This window comes from Orussus abietinus, unplaced genomic scaffold, assembly GCF_000612105.2.
Source record: "Orussus abietinus isolate OABI.00-Male unplaced genomic scaffold, Oabi_2.0 scaffold46, whole genome shotgun sequence".
NCBI classification, from domain to species: Eukaryota; Metazoa; Arthropoda; class Insecta; order Hymenoptera; family Orussidae; genus Orussus; species Orussus abietinus.
Genome location: NW_019394349.1, coordinates 114,275 through 131,284, shown reverse-complemented (window position 1 = coordinate 131,284; position 17,010 = coordinate 114,275). Strand labels below are relative to the sequence as shown.

General features: G+C 59.3%; 1 protein-coding gene across 1 annotated transcript in view; it reads left to right on the top strand.

Moving 5' to 3' along the window:
- Nucleotides 1–17,010, top strand: part of LOC105701945 (regulating synaptic membrane exocytosis protein 2) — a 37,661-nt gene that overhangs the window by 4,331 nt on the left and 16,320 nt on the right. The window contains exons 2-12 of the mRNA XM_012429105.2: nucleotides 599–803; nucleotides 5,625–5,900; nucleotides 5,964–6,194; nucleotides 6,288–6,486; nucleotides 11,419–11,617; nucleotides 11,795–11,984; nucleotides 12,945–13,152; nucleotides 13,219–13,476; nucleotides 13,923–13,970; nucleotides 15,476–15,740; nucleotides 16,406–16,657. Of these exons, the coding sequence (XP_012284528.2) occupies nucleotides 599–803; nucleotides 5,625–5,900; nucleotides 5,964–6,194; nucleotides 6,288–6,486; nucleotides 11,419–11,617; nucleotides 11,795–11,984; nucleotides 12,945–13,152; nucleotides 13,219–13,476; nucleotides 13,923–13,970; nucleotides 15,476–15,740; nucleotides 16,406–16,657 (2,331 nt within the window). The remainder of the gene's footprint in view (nucleotides 1–598; nucleotides 804–5,624; nucleotides 5,901–5,963; nucleotides 6,195–6,287; nucleotides 6,487–11,418; nucleotides 11,618–11,794; nucleotides 11,985–12,944; nucleotides 13,153–13,218; nucleotides 13,477–13,922; nucleotides 13,971–15,475; nucleotides 15,741–16,405; nucleotides 16,658–17,010) is intronic.

Below are 17,010 nucleotides of genomic sequence, written 5' to 3'. Positions count from 1 at the left end.
GTCCATTTCCTTGATTAAAGCGGATCCTTTTTCCTCGGGCCTCCGAAAGGAGCTGCCCCGACCTCGACCTGGTCTCCGGGACCGAGGATCGAGATCCACCCCCGGCTACGGGGGATCGATCTATCGGCGCTCGATCGCCTGACTTGACGACCCCCTAGAAAAATCGGACGCAAACTCGACCCCCCTTGCAAATTATCACCCCGACATGTTAATTCGACCGTACGTCAGGACGATCATCCTTTCATCCGTCAGCGACACCACGGGCGATAAATCCTGCCGAATTCCCGAGTCCACCAGATGAGGTCCTGAATAATTGCCGGGCGTTCCCCTCGATTTTTACCGAGTTTAAAGCTCGTCCTGGCAGTCGGGATTTTCTACGGACAAGGGGGCATCCGCTCAGGATATCATGGATTTTAGGGCTCGAAATCCCGGGAAGATCAGCTGGAAAATTTGATATGTTATATTTTTAATTGTTAATTATCATATGAAATGATAGGCAATCGGTTTTACTGATTTCCGAGGGGGTAGCTCCCCGAAGGGGACGGTAGATAGGTGTTTCCGGGGTATTGGAAATCTTAATGGCCGACTCCTGTTCCAGGCGCAAGCAGGATGAAGTCCAGATCCTAGAGGAGACGATACGAGCTCGCTCCGAGAAGCACAAGAAGGCGGGCGTGGAGCTGGACGCCACGTGTCACATATGTCTGAAAACCAAGTTCGCCGACGGTGTCGGCCACATCTGCGACTACTGCAACATCCGGTGCTGCGCACGCTGCGGAGGAAAAGTGACGCTGCGCTCGAACAAGGTACGGGAATCCGCAGGAGGGAAATCCCCTAGGCAGGGTCGGCTTCGAGGCCAAGGAACCAGGGTCTGGAGTCAATCGACGAGATCTCTGATCCGAAGGGAAGATTGCGGGAAAAACCGCCCCGAAAATCTGACCCTGCTGCCCGCGCGATCAGCTGATCGGCCGGTCAGCCGGAGACGATGAATTCTCCCGGCGAATTTTCCGCCGCTTCCTGGCGGCGATCTGAGAAAAATGGAGGGCAATATCTTCGCCCGGGCGACCCCTTAATCGTTAATCACCGCGGCGCAGTGGATCGAAATTAGCCGGCAAGACTCGTCGTTAGCGAGCGACGCCCACGCGGGCCTTCCGTTGGGCCACGGCGCGGCCCAACGGAAAGCGTCGAGGTTTCCCGGGAAAAGATTAAGGTCTCCCCCCTGCGGACTCCCGGGGGATGATATCATCGGGGCTGTATCTCCTACGTGCGCGACCGAAATACCTGGAAATCATCGACTCGCCCTCCCACCGCGCGGCCCAATTAACCCTTATCGCTAATGTTTGCCACCGGTGGGCGTAATGTCGTCACTAAATTGACCCGGTCCGCCCCCGACCCCCCGCGGGGAGGCCTCGGTCCGCGACTCGCGACTCGCTCTCGTTCGATGTCAATGTCGCGCCCGCGAGTTACGCCGCCCTCGTCCAATATGGAGATTGGATCGCCGTTCCTTCCCGGGCGGACACTCTCCAAGGGTGACGCGAGAAGGGTAGGACTCCGAAAACGGGGGATAGGATCCTCCTAGGGGGAAATCCCCCGGAGTCGATTCTCGCGACTCCTCGGGCGACCGAGTCGATCGGTCCGGTTTCCGGTAATCGGAGGAAGGCCTCGGTTTCGCGTTGCGGGGGTCTCACCCCCGGTGCGTGGGAGCCCATGAATGGGGCGCGTCCCTGCGTGACGTCACCGAAGACTCGGAGGGTGGAAACGCGCCGATGCTCCGGGCGGCGGCCCGGGGGGCGGTGGGTGGCGGGAGTGGCGGTTGCTCGAGGAGAACGTGACGCAACATATTGATCAATGTTTGACCGGCGGGCGGGGCAGGGGTGGCCGAAGGGAGGATGGAATACGGGGCATGTAGGCTGCCTCCTCGTCGCTTCGAGGGGAAGTCGGGCCAGATGAAACCTTGACGGAAAGAAAACGGAAACGTCCGCGTCCGGCGCTCCTCCTCTCGGCTCCGATTACGTATCGGGCTATCGATCCCCGATGGTCGACCCTCGAGGTCGATGCGAGCCCGACGGTCACGGGGGTAGCCAGAGTTTTCGCCTCTCGGGGCCTTTGGGGACGCATCCGAGGATGGTTCCGGAGATGGCGGTCCGGGTCGGGAACCTTCCTCGACGGTCAAGGGTCGCGAGGGGTTGATTCGACCTGTCGAACTCCGTCGATCGCCCCGGCCTCTCGTTCTTCCTGGGGAATATCTTCCCCTGGCTATCGGTTATCGATTCTCGCTCGAGCACAGGGTCATCGATCTCCTCGTCGGCGGATTTTCTCCGCGTCGTTTGACGAGGGGGTCGTCGAGATTCGGCGCGTCAAAGGCCGCGACTCGGACGATTTGCGATCGATCCGCCCGCGATCGAGCTGATTTTCGACCTCCTCGAGGGATCCTCGCCCTCGAGGTTGCCTCGCCGGAGGCGGGAAGTGCCCCGAGGCCCAGAGACGACGGGAAGGAGACGTCTGCGAGTGACGCTAATTCTAACGGCATCGAGCTCCGGAGAGGAAACTCCTCTCCTCGGGCGTCGCCAGCGTCTCGGCAACTTCGACGCCCTCCGCTCTCGCGATCGGCCCCCCGGAACGAACCGGCTCGTCCCAACTTGGCTCCGACTCGGTCCAACTTCCCCGAGGCTGGAGACGCTCTCCTCCGGTCGACTCGATTTTTCAAATCAGCCCTCGTCGATTCGTCTCTTCCCCCGTTTCTTGGATATATATCTTCTTCGGCTCCTCTCGAGGACCGAAACGTCGGGGGGGGGGGGGGGCGGGCAACGCTCCCGGGCGCTTCTCGCAGGATTTCCCTCCCCCGACTTGGAGTCTTAAATAATTAATTCTCGTCCGGAGGTCCTGGGATTTATTCGATTCCTAAAGCCGCTTAATCGGGATCTGAGACCGGATTTGCCGATCTCTCCCTCCTCGGTGTCCGGCCGGTCGTGCCGACCGGGGAATCGCTCGAGTTTGGGGACTCGAGTCCGACGACTTCTTTCGCGCCGGGGAAAGTGGAAGAGGAAGAGACTCCGCACCTCTACCGGTCGGGTGGGAGTTGAAGGGCCGTATGAGTGCCGATGCCACTCGACGTCTGACTCCGTTGTCTGAAACCCCGACCTCTGCTCTCCCCGGGCTTCTTCGTTAGACCCGGCTACTTCTCGACGCAGAGGAGAGCTTTCGACCCCCGACTTCCGTTTGGCCGCCTCGGACGGTCGCGTCTTCCCGACCCGGACGGCGCACTTCGGGTGCTCTTTATTTCGACGTTCCCGACCTTACCACTCCCGGCGATTTCCCCGGACCCGCTCTCGGGTTACCCGAGGAAGGCAACCAGGCGAGGCAAAAGGAGGAGAACCGACCGAGCTTTCAGGAAGCGCTCGGACGATCTTTACGCGAGTGGCTCGGTCCGGCGGCCATTTCGATGGGCACTCGAGTCCCCTCGAGTGCCCCGAATACCCAGGATATTATTAATTAGGGAAAATCGTTCCCTGGAGGGCCGCGCACCCTCCGGACCACGAGGATCGCCGCGTTTTCATTTCCAACTTACTCCCCGTGATACGATCTCATCCCCGAGATATTCTGCCGAATATTCCTGCCGACATTAACGGAAATCCGCATCCGATGGTCTCGGGACTCGGACGGGCAGGTGAGTCGACCGGAGGCAGAGGGGCGAGCCGAGGCGAAGAGGGCCTGCCCTCTTGACATATTGCTACCTAGGCAACTCGACGAAGTGCTCTCCAGGCTCTGCCTCCGTCTTGCTTCTTCGTTTCCCAGATGCTCGATCCGGCCTTCGGGCCGCAGTCTCGGGGAATCGCTCGGCGCCGCAAGGCCTCCCGGAGGGCCGCACGCGATCGGGTATCTCTCGTTCCCCTTTTTTATCCCTAATATTTGACATTAGTCGTGGCCGGACCAGTGGGTGCCGACGAGTCGACAGGAGGGAGGAAAGGCGCTCGACAGTGCTCCGGGCTCGCCCTAATTTCGGAAATTGTTACCTATGCCGTGCTCTTCCTCGGGGCACGTGTTTCCTGGATTCCTGGAGCGATCGGGATTATCCTTGCCCGCGTCCTTTGACAACTCCCGGGTCTATGTCGTATACGAGCACTCGCGATGCCTATCTCCCGGTTTTCTGCCCGGCTTAATGGATCATCGGTGGACGCCGAACCTGGAGGTGCCTTCGGAGGCCGTCGCGTATTCCACCCCGTGAGATAACCCTGGACGATGCTATCGAAAAAGTAATGGCCAATGTCGAGCGATGTCGATTTCGCGTGCGCGCCGCCGTAAATAGTCCCTACCTCGGGGAATGTCATCTCGCATAGGAAGAGCATCGTTTAACCTTTGTGCCGTTCCTCCAGGGGACATAGGTTCGCTTTGGAGTCAGGATATCCGCGGTTGCGAGGTCCGGGGTGAACGACGGGGCCGAAAATCGAGGAAAACGAAGTTTCCGGGTCAGGGCTGCCTCCGGCGACACGGTGGAGGCACCCTCGGGACGAGGTGCGCGATCGCTGGAGAGTCGAGACCGACTTCGAGCTTCGATTTTTAGATATCGATCCTGTCTCCTCGATGGCTCTTTGATCCCTGCCGACGTCGGGCCAGAGGCCGCTCCTCGAATCGTTCCCCGGTCGAGGCACGACTCGCGTCCAGATGACGGAAACGACCCGAGGTGGCGACGTCGATTCCGTCCTTCGACGGTGGAAATCGATATCGGCAGTTATCGCCGAGTCGCGTCACGGGTTCGGAAAAATCCCGACACGCGATCCTGAGTCCTCGGGTGGGGGAATTAAATCGACTGGGAAATTTACGCGTGCGGGTAAACGCGGCTACCGGTCGCCGCGTCGGATCGGCGGCGGTGGGTGGCGGTGGGTGGCGGTGGGTGGTAGTGGGTGGTCGACGCAAGTCATCTCCGCGGCGGGCGGAAAGTACACGGATTAAATCGACGGTCGGGTTCGTTGAATTCGAGCGGACGGGTCGGAGAGGGATGCGGGGAAAAAGTCGACCGAAAGAGCGACGGAGATCTCGAAACTCGAACTCGAACCACCGCGCGGAATGATTGATGGAAACGAAGGAGGCGGTGGCGTCGCCATTTCCGTGCGGTTTTATTTCCGGTGCGGAGGGAGACGGCGCGAGTCTCTCGCAGGGTAGGCTTCGGTCTGGCATTATTTTCGTTCCTGAGCCTAATTAGCAGGAACCGCGGTAATCAGGGCCGCGTAACGTCCGACCGCTAACTGGGTACGCGCTCGGTACTCGGTACTCGGTACTCTCCCTTCCCCTGGGGTGAGGAACTCCGTCGATATCCTGCGAGCGGACAGGCATGCTCCCGGATCCTCCGGAGGATGCAAATCCGCTCGACTTAATTTAACGTTACTTAGAGCTGGGCAAATTTGCATACTTCCGATGGCGACGGTTCCCTCCCGCTGTCTCTCTCGCCGCCCTCTCCCCGGGTAAACTTCGTTTTAAGAAGAACGTCACCGCCGAGCCCGGAGCTACGCGTTATCGCCTGTCCTCCTTTTTCTCGGGGTACCCTGCGAATCGATCTTCCCCAGGTTTCCTCCCCCTGGCGCGGATTCTTCCCCTGCCGAGGGTGACCGAATTCGCCGGTCTCGTTGCAGGTGATATGGGTGTGCATCCTCTGCCGCAAGAAGCAGGAACTCCTGTCGAAGACGGGACAATGGATGACGAAGAGCGGCCTCGGCGCGGCGGACACAGCGATGCTGAGGCGTATGCAGGAGGATATGCAGGGAGGCCCTCCCGCAGGACTCGCGGACCTCGGTCAGGATAAGAGGCCGAAACTCGAGAGGGCGCACAGCGCAGCGGAGAAGGAGAACCTCCCGCTGCTGCAGAAGAGCGCCGGCTTGTTGAAGAGGCAGTACTCCCAGCAGGAGCAGGTGAGCGTCGACCGGCGTCGAAGACCAGGGTGAGCGACGCCTGACCCTTCCCCGCGGTTCCAGGTGCAAGGACGACGACTGTCGACGAGCGACAGCGGGGTGGAGATGTCCGTGTCGCCCCACTCGAGGACCCTGCCGACCCCCCACGTGGTCGTCGGCGCGTACCCCATGCAGCCGGTCCAGCGGCACCAGGCCGCGTACCCCGAGGACGACCCCGGCGTCTACAGGACCGAAATCGACGACCCGATGAGACAGCATCCTCAGTCCTACCCGAGGCATCGCCAGATCTACCAGGTACCTCTTTTAACTTCGGCAGAATTTTTTTTTCCTTTTTTCTCCGTCGAATGCACCTGGAAGGGCGACTGGAAGAACGTGCGCTTTCCCCAGGACCAGAACTCGGACATTGCGATGGCCTACGGCCACCCGGCGGAGTCGAGTCCTCGAGCGGTCCATCCGTCCCAGCACCCGGGGCAGGGCGCTCACCCCTCGCAGTCGGGGATGCAGCAGCAGCGGAGTTTCAGCAGCAGCGAGGAGGAGCGCAGCACGCCGGAATGCGCGAGCGACGAGCCCGACGAGTCCGAGAAGGGTGAGTGCCGGTTCGGCCTTGACGCCCCGAGAACTAGGTCCGACCCCGTCGAGCGGCCCGGAACGAGGTCGAGCCTCCCCGGACGAGTCGAGGGTGAGTCTCCTCGCCACGAGCGAGGTCGACCCGGCCGCGCATCGCCCGCCCTCGACGACCTCGTCGCCGAATTTGGGGGTATGATCGATGCCGGGCGTCGCTCGGAGGCCCTCCACGCCCTCGAGGCGGCCCGCGACGAGGACCGACCTTCCCCAGGTGGACGGATCACCTGCTGGTCTGCCTCGACCGCGAGTCCCGTTTCCCGGGTGGTGCTACCCTTCTCTCTCTTTTTCTCTCTCTAAAGTCCCTTGGGATCAACCGCGGATCTAGGACGCCTCTTTTTCTTCGTTAAGACCGGACGACGCTCAAGGCGACTCCCTCCGTCGCGGCTCGCCGAGCGGATGGGGCTCGGTCGGCGGCCTTCGATAACGTCCCTTGGTCGATCCGAGTACCGAGTGGGCGAGGGAGGTTGCGGTAGGTTACTATTTGCGCGTCCCGACGCCGGCGGCGCACCTTCTCACAGCAGGAGCCGCGGAGGGCTCGCGCCCGATTGGCTGTGAAACCGGCGAGCCGTGAATCGGTTCGCCCGAGCGGTCATCCAGGGGAGCGCGGATGCACCTGTCCAGGTGAGCCGGGAATAGCTTGGACGGGGCGCCCTGCTCGTCCTGGCGTCTCGGCGTCCTTTTTCTCGGGTCCCCGAAGGTCGGCCGATCGCTTCCGCTCCGGATCCGCCGTCCTCGCCGCCCTCCCCATGGCCGGAGTCGACCGTGGGACGCGCGGGTCTCCTTCCCCAGGGGTGAAAATCGACGGAGGCCACCCTGGCAGGGGCTCGTCGTGGAATCGCCCCCGTTCTTCGCGATCACCGAGCGTACGCGGGGAGAACGGCGAAGGGTCGGGAGGAGGTTCTCACGGCCGCGGAATTTATGTCCCCCCGAAACGGCGACGCGGCCGACCGGAAATCCGCGGTGCGACCTCCGCTCCCCGGCCCCGGATTCCCGGGGGACCACGGCCGAGGATCCCCGGAAGCCGGCGATCGGCCGTCGAGACGGTCCCGTATCGCGTGGGCTGCGACATCCCGCAGGAATTCTCGGGTCTCTCCCGGTCTGGCCGTAACATCGATCCTCGCCCCTCCCCCCTGCCCCCTCCTCGCCGCACGCACGTTCTCCTTGATATTCTCCGACTCCCTCTGTTCCGTCCCTTCGGCTCGCCCTCTCTCTCCCTCCCTCGCCTCCCGGCCGTCCCTCTCCCGGATTTTCGCCAGCTTCCCGTCTTTACCTCCGCGATTCAACTCCCGGCCCCCGTCCCTCCCTCCCGCCTACGCGTTTCGCGTGACGTCACGGGAGGAGCACGTGGGCGACTCGAAGCCTCCCCTTCCCTTCCCTCTCCGAGCGGAACCCACCCTCTGACGCCGCGACTCTTCGGGGCGCGCCGCCATTGCGAGAGACCCTCGTCCCCCGTCTAGGTCCGGTCCATTCAGCAACCGGTACCACCGTACCCCCGAGGCCCGACTTCCGGCCCGATGACGCACGCCACTTCCGGAATCTCGACGCTTCCCCCTTTCCTTCGGCCATGACGCTCTCCCTGCCGCTCGTCGACCTCGACACAAGGTTTTGGTTCCTGGTTAGGAAAAATATAAACTGCGACCTATTGCAGGGATCCGCGGGTAGGAGACGAGTAGTTGCATCCAGAGACGCGAGGATGACGGACCTCGGTCCGAAATTTTCGACGAGCCTGGGATAATCCTTCCATCCTGACGGTAACAGTTAATCGACGTTAATCGAGGTTAATCGATGCGATCGCGACGTTTCGGGGACATTGTCGGGATTCGGTGAAACGGTGGAGGCGCGTTTTCCGCACCTGGGGGCCGCGGAAATTGTGCCGGGAACCCCGGCGAAGCTGCCAGGATGAAAGAACGCCCACGTGCGTTTCCACCGCCCGCGGGGACGGGGAAACTTTGACATTTTGAGACCCTCCCCTTGGGATTTCCGGCGTTTTCGCATCTCCGCGTCCACCTCCGCGTAACGACCGGCACAACCCTTCCACTTCGCGGGGGGTCTCTCTAGTTTCCTCCCGAGTGAACGGAACCCGGAAAGGCGGGCATCACGGATCGTGAATAAAATAAACGCACGCACGTACGTCGTTGGTTTTTGCGATCGATCGACGCGCGTTTGCGGTTTTAAGGGACGCGACCGACGGCAGTCGGACGCGGCGACGCGGCGCGTCGAGGAGGCGAGGAGTCGCCCGAGGAATGCCGACGCTTCCATCAAAATGCTAATGTAATGGCGGTAATGGAGTTTGATTCCCGCGGCCTTTTTTCCGCCCCCTCGGCTCGCCCCCGCGATCTAATAAACCTTTGTCGGCACCCCCGGCGCGTCTCCGCACCCCTTTACCCCTTATGAATTTTGAGAGTCTCCGAGGAGAGGAGCGACCCCTGCGAACCGACGTCTCGTTCCGTCGTGCCCTCGCGCTAATTTGCACCCTCCAGGAATTCCCGCACGTCCCTTTTCGGATTTCTCCCTCCCGCCCCCACCCGGGAGGGGTGCGCGGATTTACTCGCGACGAGGTGCTCCCTCGGTTATTTCTATCCCACGGGCAATTCTTTTTTTTTCCCCCCGACTTCTCCGAGGGAAGTGAATCTAATTACGCGATCGAATTGATATCGACGGTATCTCGAGTTTCTGAGTTTTCCGGAAGTAGCGCTCGCGTAGTTGGGTCCGGGTAAATCTGAGATTCTGGGGCCACAGACGTTGCGTTTCCTTATACTACTTCATAATCGGGATGATACCCGGGGGTAGTGCGCACGTTTGGCAGTTGCGGTGCCGCATAGCTGTCTGGCATAATTGCGACGTTACTACTCGCGGCTCGGCCGATCGTGCCGCAGCGCTCTATTCCCTGATGGCCGGCTGGCCGTACAATGGAATCCACCACTGGCAGGGCCGAGTGCCTCCGGCATCGCCGGAATACAAGATCCTGACCGTTGATTAATTTAACGGACCATGGGCGTCGTTAACGAGCGTTAACGAGCGGCGTAGAGGGTAGGGAGATTTTTTTTTTCCCGCGCACGGGGGAAGTCGTCCGAAATTCGTAACTCGTCAGGGGGTGGAAAGAGAGAAAGAGAGAGAGAGATCGGTCGCGCCGACCTCGAGGGCTCGACCTGCACGACCCTCCGCATGAGAACGTACCCCTTAAAGACGCGCAAAGGGCGCGCAAAGGAACGGAGAGACCCGCGACCAGGCGGCGTCTCCTCGAGATAAGTCACGGGAAGGAGAATCCACGGCACGAGATCGAAAGGACGACGTTGTTGCTCCCATTCGTAGATGCACCAAACTAGACTAGACTTAGTTGCGTAGAGAGAGAGGAACCCCGTCGACGGGTAGGTCCGTCGCGGCGCCCTCAGGTGGGGCGCCTCCGGATGCCTCCTCGAGGGGCCCCGATCGGCTGAAAGGGGGCTTTTCGTCCTCCCCCTTCCTGGATCCCCAGGTCCACCTCCCCGGCCTCCTCTCGGGAGGGGCCGGAGTCCTCGCGCGTTTCCGGGACGTCTACTTCCGGGGACCTTCCGGGGACGAGTAAATTTTTCCCGTCCCCCGGGGGACCGCCCGCGGAAATAGAAGTCGCGGGTGGAGGCCTGCGTGATTTATCCGCGGCGTCATCTAACTTTTAAATTAAGACCCGGTGGTCTTCTCCCCCGGCGCGGCGGCCGATTCCGCCGGTCCGGGCCGGAACCCGCGGAAACCGCAGTCCTTGTTTTTATCCCGGGCGACGCCCCGCCAACGCCGACCCCGTTTCCGTCGTGCCGGCAAATTTACTCGCCTCTGCTCGCGCGAGTAAACCTTCGCCTGTCGGGGGTTTAACGTTCGATCCGGCCCGGAGAAATTGGGTCGACGAGACGCTCCTCGCGGAGGCCGACGCGGACGCGTGGCGCCGGATACGCGGATTACTTCGACTTTCTCTCTTTGTCCGGATTTACTCGCCCCGGGGGATCGATCGCGATACGCGAACCCTGGGGATCGAGTATGGGAATTTGCCAAAATTTCCCGGCCCCGGAAACGCGCCCGACGATCCCCTCCACCTCCATCTCTTCCTCGCGAACAAGGCCCCTCCAGGATTCGACGACCTTCCATGTCGAGCTTAAAGAGATCGGGTTTTAGGAGAAAAACCACCGGCGATAGTGGCTGCCCCCAGGACTCCGAGGGACAAGGCAGGCGACCGAATAACCCGCCAGGCGATGCTGGACGAGAAGATCAAGAAGTTCCTCGCGGTACTTAAGCACGAACCATCGCTGATCGCCTCACGCTCGCCGATATCGCATATATATATACATATATATATATAAAACATATATATATTATTTATATATACTACTCGTAAACCTATATATATATCGTTACTCTACGTGTTGCAATTGGTCGTGCCCGTCGACACGTACACCCATACCCACACATACACCCAGACAGAACACTTATACGATGTGTCCACGCTCCGCGATTCTTGTGTCTCGCTCTCTTTCTATCTCTCTTTCTCTCTTTTATCTATGCCTCTCCGTCTGTCTCGTACTCTCTTCTCTCCGCTCCCTTTTCTGTCTCTCGTCTCCGCGCGACTACACTTTTGGTTTCTCCGTTTATCGACTTCCCCTCGCCTCTCCTCTTCCTCTGTATGTGCGTGTGCGGGTGCATGCGTATACGTGCCGTTCACCACGCGGTCCGTCTTCCGAGGATTTTCGGGATTTCCAGGAGGAGGTCGTGCCCCCTTTTCCGGGTGGAGGGTTTTCGGGTCCTTCGCGATTTTCCGCGGCTTCCGCGTTCGCTCCGGGTCGAGATCGACGGGGTCGAAGGCGCGGGCGAGACGGAGGGTGGTCCGGGTGTCCGTGGACGGAAAATGGAAAGTCTGGATCTACTGTAGGGAAAGGGTACTACCAGTTGGGAGGAGCTGCCACGGGGGCCGGGCCGGCTCATAGGCACAACGGGCACCACGCGACCGCCACCATGACCATCGAGTACAACGGACACCGGCCACCTCGAGAGCCGCGCAAGGAGGAGTCCACCCTGGTCAGAAGGAGCTTCCGGAGAAGCGGGGACGAGTGGCGAGCCGACAGTCGGAGGTGCGTGCCGCACCGGGTGATCCCCCTGACGGGCCCGCTCGTCCGGCGACGGGGATTCGACGGGAACCCTGGGGAACCTCGCGACGCGAATCGGACGAGCGAGCCCTGCAGGGGGGCCGGGCTCACGGAAGAGGCCGGGGGGAACCTCTCGTGCACGCGTGCCCGTGTGCTCGTCAGGTTCACGGAACGGAGGGGGAAAAAGACGGTGCGGTTCGACGGCGGCACCACCCTGGACGGCCCTCAGGAGGACTGGTCCTGGGAGGCCGACCGACAGGGTAGTCAGGACAGCGCGACCAAAGACTCCGGCATCGACACCTCGAGCACCTTCACCAGCAGCGAGGACAGCAACCGCGGCGACCTGCCCAAGGTACGGGCCTCGGTTAGCCTTCGGCCGCGCCCTGGGGTCCTCTTCGGGGTCCCCTCCTCTTCTTCTCGACTCTTCCTCCTCTCTCTCCTGGACGCGCCGCGCGACCGTGGTCGGATCCGGACTCGCTTCGAGTTTCGCCAACTTCCGACCCGACTCCAGGACCTCGGCCGGGGTCGACGATCTCTCGAGCTCCCAGGGGACGAAACGAACCGCGGGGACCGGGAACTCGCGAGGGAACCGCGTCCGATCGAGCCACCACCGTCCGGTTCTTCGGGGCGCGAAGGACGAGCCCCGTGGACTCACCTCCATCCCCCGGGTAGAATCGCTCGGGGTCTTCCGCGGATCCGCGATCTCACCCTCCTCCCTTCTCGCACGAAGCTTGGAATCTCTCCGGCCGACATGAAAGCGCCGCTTCTCGTCGTCGCTGTCGTCACTTTCGTTACACGCTTGCGGCATGTCCTGCCCTTTCTGCACGGTTCTCGATGGTGTCCTGTCCCTGTCTGTTCTTTTCGTTTTACACCGGGGATGAAGGCGGTCTTTCGACGAGAACCCTCGGGCCCGAGATTTAACGGAGGTAGGGAGCCTCGGCGAGGGTTTTCTCTCCGAGAAGAAATAGATTCAAAGGGGTATCCTGGTTCTCGTCAAAATTCCCGGCTTCCACAGGGTGTCCGTTCCTGGTGCATACAGAGTCCTCTGCAAGGACCGTCGTCTTAGCTAGCGATGCACGTTTTCAAACTCCATTCGAGTGCCAAGCTTTTTCTCCCCGTCCCCGAGGGCGAGAACGCCTCGAGGAACGACTCTTTGGAACCTCCGCGGTCCTCTTCGAGGTATCGTCGAGGTCTTCGGAGGACAAGGCTCTCGGGACCTCTCGGGCCCTGAGTCGCGTCGTTTCTCGAGGTCGGTTTCGTCCAGGAAACTGAAACGAAGAAACCAAAGGAGACGCTGCGTCCGATTTCGCAGCACCCTCTGTCCTGGCAAGTGAGCAGCGACGGGCAAAAGATCATCGGCCACATGATCCTGAGGAAGTCCCCGGGGTCCAGCAGCAGCAGCAGCATCCTGGGCCTGAAGGTAGTCGGCGGTAAACTTTTGGAAAACGGTTCCAGAGGCGCTCTTATCGAGAAGGTGAAAAAGGGCAGCACGGCCGACATCGAGGGTCAGCTGAGACCCGGTAAGAGGATCCTTGAACTAAAAAAAGTACGGTAGAGACGACCCTTGGTGTCATCGGCTGTTCCAGGTGACGAGGTGATCGAATGGAACGGCAGGTCCCTCCAGGGGAAAAGTTTCCAGGAGGTCTGCGACATCATCGCCGAGTCCAGGCAAGAGCCGCAGGTAGAGTTGATAGTCTCGAGAAACTTGTCACCCACGTCGGCCGTACTGGAGGCACCCTCCGCGACGAGCGCGACGTCCTTGTCCTCGAGGAAGGTGGTCGGCCAGACCCAGTGGAGGCAAAAGCACGACCCCGTCGGCGGCGCTCCACAGTATCACCACAAAGGTGAATATCTCCGACTCCAGGTGAACCCCCTACTCGTCGTTTCGGGTTTTATTCGAGACTAGGAGTCGGGACTTCCTGGGGGCTGCCCCGATCGCGAACCCGGGACTCTCCTCGACTCTCGCGGAAAGTCCCGGCCGTGAACGCGCCTCGCACCTGAGAACATTCAATATCTGCAGGCGCACGGCGAAATAATTCATACCACCTTAAAGCTCCGTCCGAGCGGAGCTTTTTCTCTTCTCGGGACTGTGCGCTCCTTCCGGGCGATGTGCCGAGAAAATTCTAAAAACGGAGCCTCGCGTATTATTATTATTAGTATTATTAACGGCCTCCATCGTCGCTCCAGGTCGTTCGGTTCTTTTTTACGGCTTATCACTAGCTCCTGCGAATCCGTAGAATCTATGCTAGACCTTAAGGATACGTTCGACTTACTCGCTATATTGTCACAGATTATATGATTTTTCGCATTCCAGGTCTTAAGAAATCTATACTGTGGGGTATGCCTCTCGCTGATAATTACTTCCTTCCACCTGTATTAAGTCGACCGTCGCCCCGATTCGGTGTGCCCCCTCGCCGTTCCCGATCGATCCGCGACGAGTCGATCGATCGATCGCTCGCGGCTCGATCGACTTCCCGACATAGCATAAAAACGACGATTCGGCCCTCGATTCCTGGAGCCCCGCAAGGAGAGCACGGCGAATCGAATCTACCAACCAGATCCATCGTGCTCGTACGCTGGAAAGAAAAATAAAAAAATATAAAAAAAATACCAAAAAAAAAATAAAAAGAGAGAAATCACGACCGACAACGCTGCGGTATCGAAACGTTACCCAGCTGTGGAATTAATTTCGAGTCTTGCAAAATTGTCTAAAAGCCAACGAGGTAAAGCAGCGTTTTACTCGCACTCGTCGCTCCGTTACTTCGGTGTAGAGCTTCAGATAGAAAAAACGCATTAGAGAAGGCTTTAGCGAGGGATCTGCGGTCCTACCGAAAGGAGGCACGACCACGTAAAAATCGTAGAAAGTAACTTTGACATAGAATCCACGTTTTATGCTACTCGATGTTTACCGTAGATACGTAGAACGTAGCGCTACTGCACCCCCGCCTAAACACCGTCGAAAATTAGACATATGGGAGCAACAACTTATGACTATTTCATATTCATATGTGTGTCTTGTATTCGTATTTCGAGATTTACGCTCTCTCTTTCTCTCTCTCTTTCTCTTTTTAACCCCGTTTCTCACGTCCTATCCGTATTCCACGGTGCTTCCCCGTTCTTCCTCCGCCTGAAATCTGGTTAACCGAGTCTACCGAGTATATATACATACATAAATATATAATTTTCGAGGGCCAATGAAAATAAGTCAATGCAAAGATTCACGTCCCGTATATTTCTTGTGCCAGAAGCTAAGTTGCTTAAGTGCTGCTTGCGCGGTCCTCTTGTGCTGCCGCATACTGCTCGTAAGGTCTGCGCGAAGTCGATGGCTAAAGTGAGGAACTAGGAAGTTCGACACCCGTCAAAATGACTAGTACATAAAGAAATGAATGCGCGATCGGGCCGGAACTCGACGACGCGCCCTGGTCGAGGTAACTCACAAGAGGATTCTTTTTTTCAGAGACTCGGTACGTGGAAGCGGTCCCCCTCTGTGTCGGTCCGACCGGTCGAACGAACGTCCCCGTCGCACGAATTCGTCGGTCCTCCGTTTTTCTGACGGCGTTAAACGTACCGCGGGTGTCTGGCAAATGTTGGGGACTCGAATGTACCCAAGGTGTCCGATCCCGGAGGACGAGGATCGATTCGTGTCGATCAATCGGAGCCGAAGGTCGAAAATCCGGTCCAGGAGAGTGGAGTTCATTTCTCCCTTAAAAAATCGCTAACGCTTCCTGGATCGAATTTTGGACGGCCCCGAGACCTTGCCCTTGCCCCCCCGCGACGATCGATCCTAAGGATCGCCTCCCACGTCGTGGTCGAGCCGATGCGAGTCATGGGAAACGTTTTCAGAGTTATACGGCATGAGGCGAGAGAAACCCGCGGTTTTGGTCACGTCGCCGGGATCTCCGGACCTGCAGGCCCAAGGACGAGGCAGGCACGGTCGACATCCCGGAGGAAATGCCAACATCGGAGGCCGTCTCCAGGTGAAACTCGGCTTCGACCCTGCCAGCTTCCAGCTGATCGTCACCCTGGTGTGCGCCGCCGGTCTCAAGCCGAGAGGCGACGGCCAGGCCAGGAATCCCTACGCCAAAGTGTTCCTGCTCCCCGAAAAGAGGTTCGTGACCATGACCTATCCCTGAAGAAATCGCCTCTGGTGCCTCTTCCTTCGGGAGAAGAGGAATTTTCCACCCTCACCCGGGTATACCCTCAAATGGCAGTTCTTCGTCTCGGTGCCGAATTTGTAATGGTGCCAACGAGGAGGAGCTTCTCTCTGCCCTTCCTGGATTCGTCCTCGGTGCCGACTTCTCAATAATAACGCGTACCTCGTAAATACCTAGGAGTAAGCACGCCCCCGTGCATAATTCATGCGGATTCGTGCATGTAACCAAAAATATGGGGCTGACACAGTTGGCGGGGCACGGGTGCACCCCTCGACGCATGGGGTGAGGTACGACCGGGATGTCCATGGGTGTCGCTATGGCGGACGAAACCGTGCCATTGGCGGGAATATTCCGGGAGCGTCCGTAAGATATCGTCGCCCCGTGCGGATACCGTTTAACGCCGCGGTAAATAATTTTCCAAGCCCTCCCCGGAGGCCGAAGGGGCGCCACCGGGTTTTGGCCAGGGTGCCAAAGACGGGCGGCGCGAAGTTCCCCCAATTTCGTAGGATTCGATCACGAGGGGGACGAGATCTAATTTTTGTCTCCGCGTTATACGAAAATGGGAAAACTATGGCGCGGGAATTTTCTCCGATTTATGAACCGAACGTTTCTGCCCCAGCGAGAAGTCGAAGAGGCGGACGAAGACCCTGGCCAACACGAACGATCCCAGGTGGAACCAGACGTTCTTCTACAACGGAATCAGGAGGCCCGAGCTGCGGCAGAGAGCCCTGGAGATCACGGTCTGGGATTACTTGAGATACGGGGCCAACGACTTCCTCGGGGAGGTCATCCTGGAACTGGCCATTTCCGCCTTTGACGAAAAACCGGAGTGGCACTACTTGATGGCTCACGAAGAGCACCGGCTGGCCGGGTGAGAGAGATTCATCCCCGGAAAGTGGATCGCGATCCCTCGGCCATCGATCACCCTTAAATCTCTAACACCTCTTGCGTGCACCCTTAGACTCGCCGAACCTCGCCGGTCGTCTTACCTTCCGTAATTCGTCCGTCGTCGCGTAAGAGGTCTTACAGATCCAAGAAGGTGGAGTTAGAGATCACGGAACTATGGTGCTCGATTTTCTTTTTTTTTCCCCCGAGACGCTCCTACCCCGCCGACCAGCGACGCGGTCAGAGGATCGGTTAGATCGGATACGCGAGATCGTCTCCGACGACGGCCGTACCCTCGGAATATGATTTAGGGGTCGACGAGGTGTAAAAATCGACGTG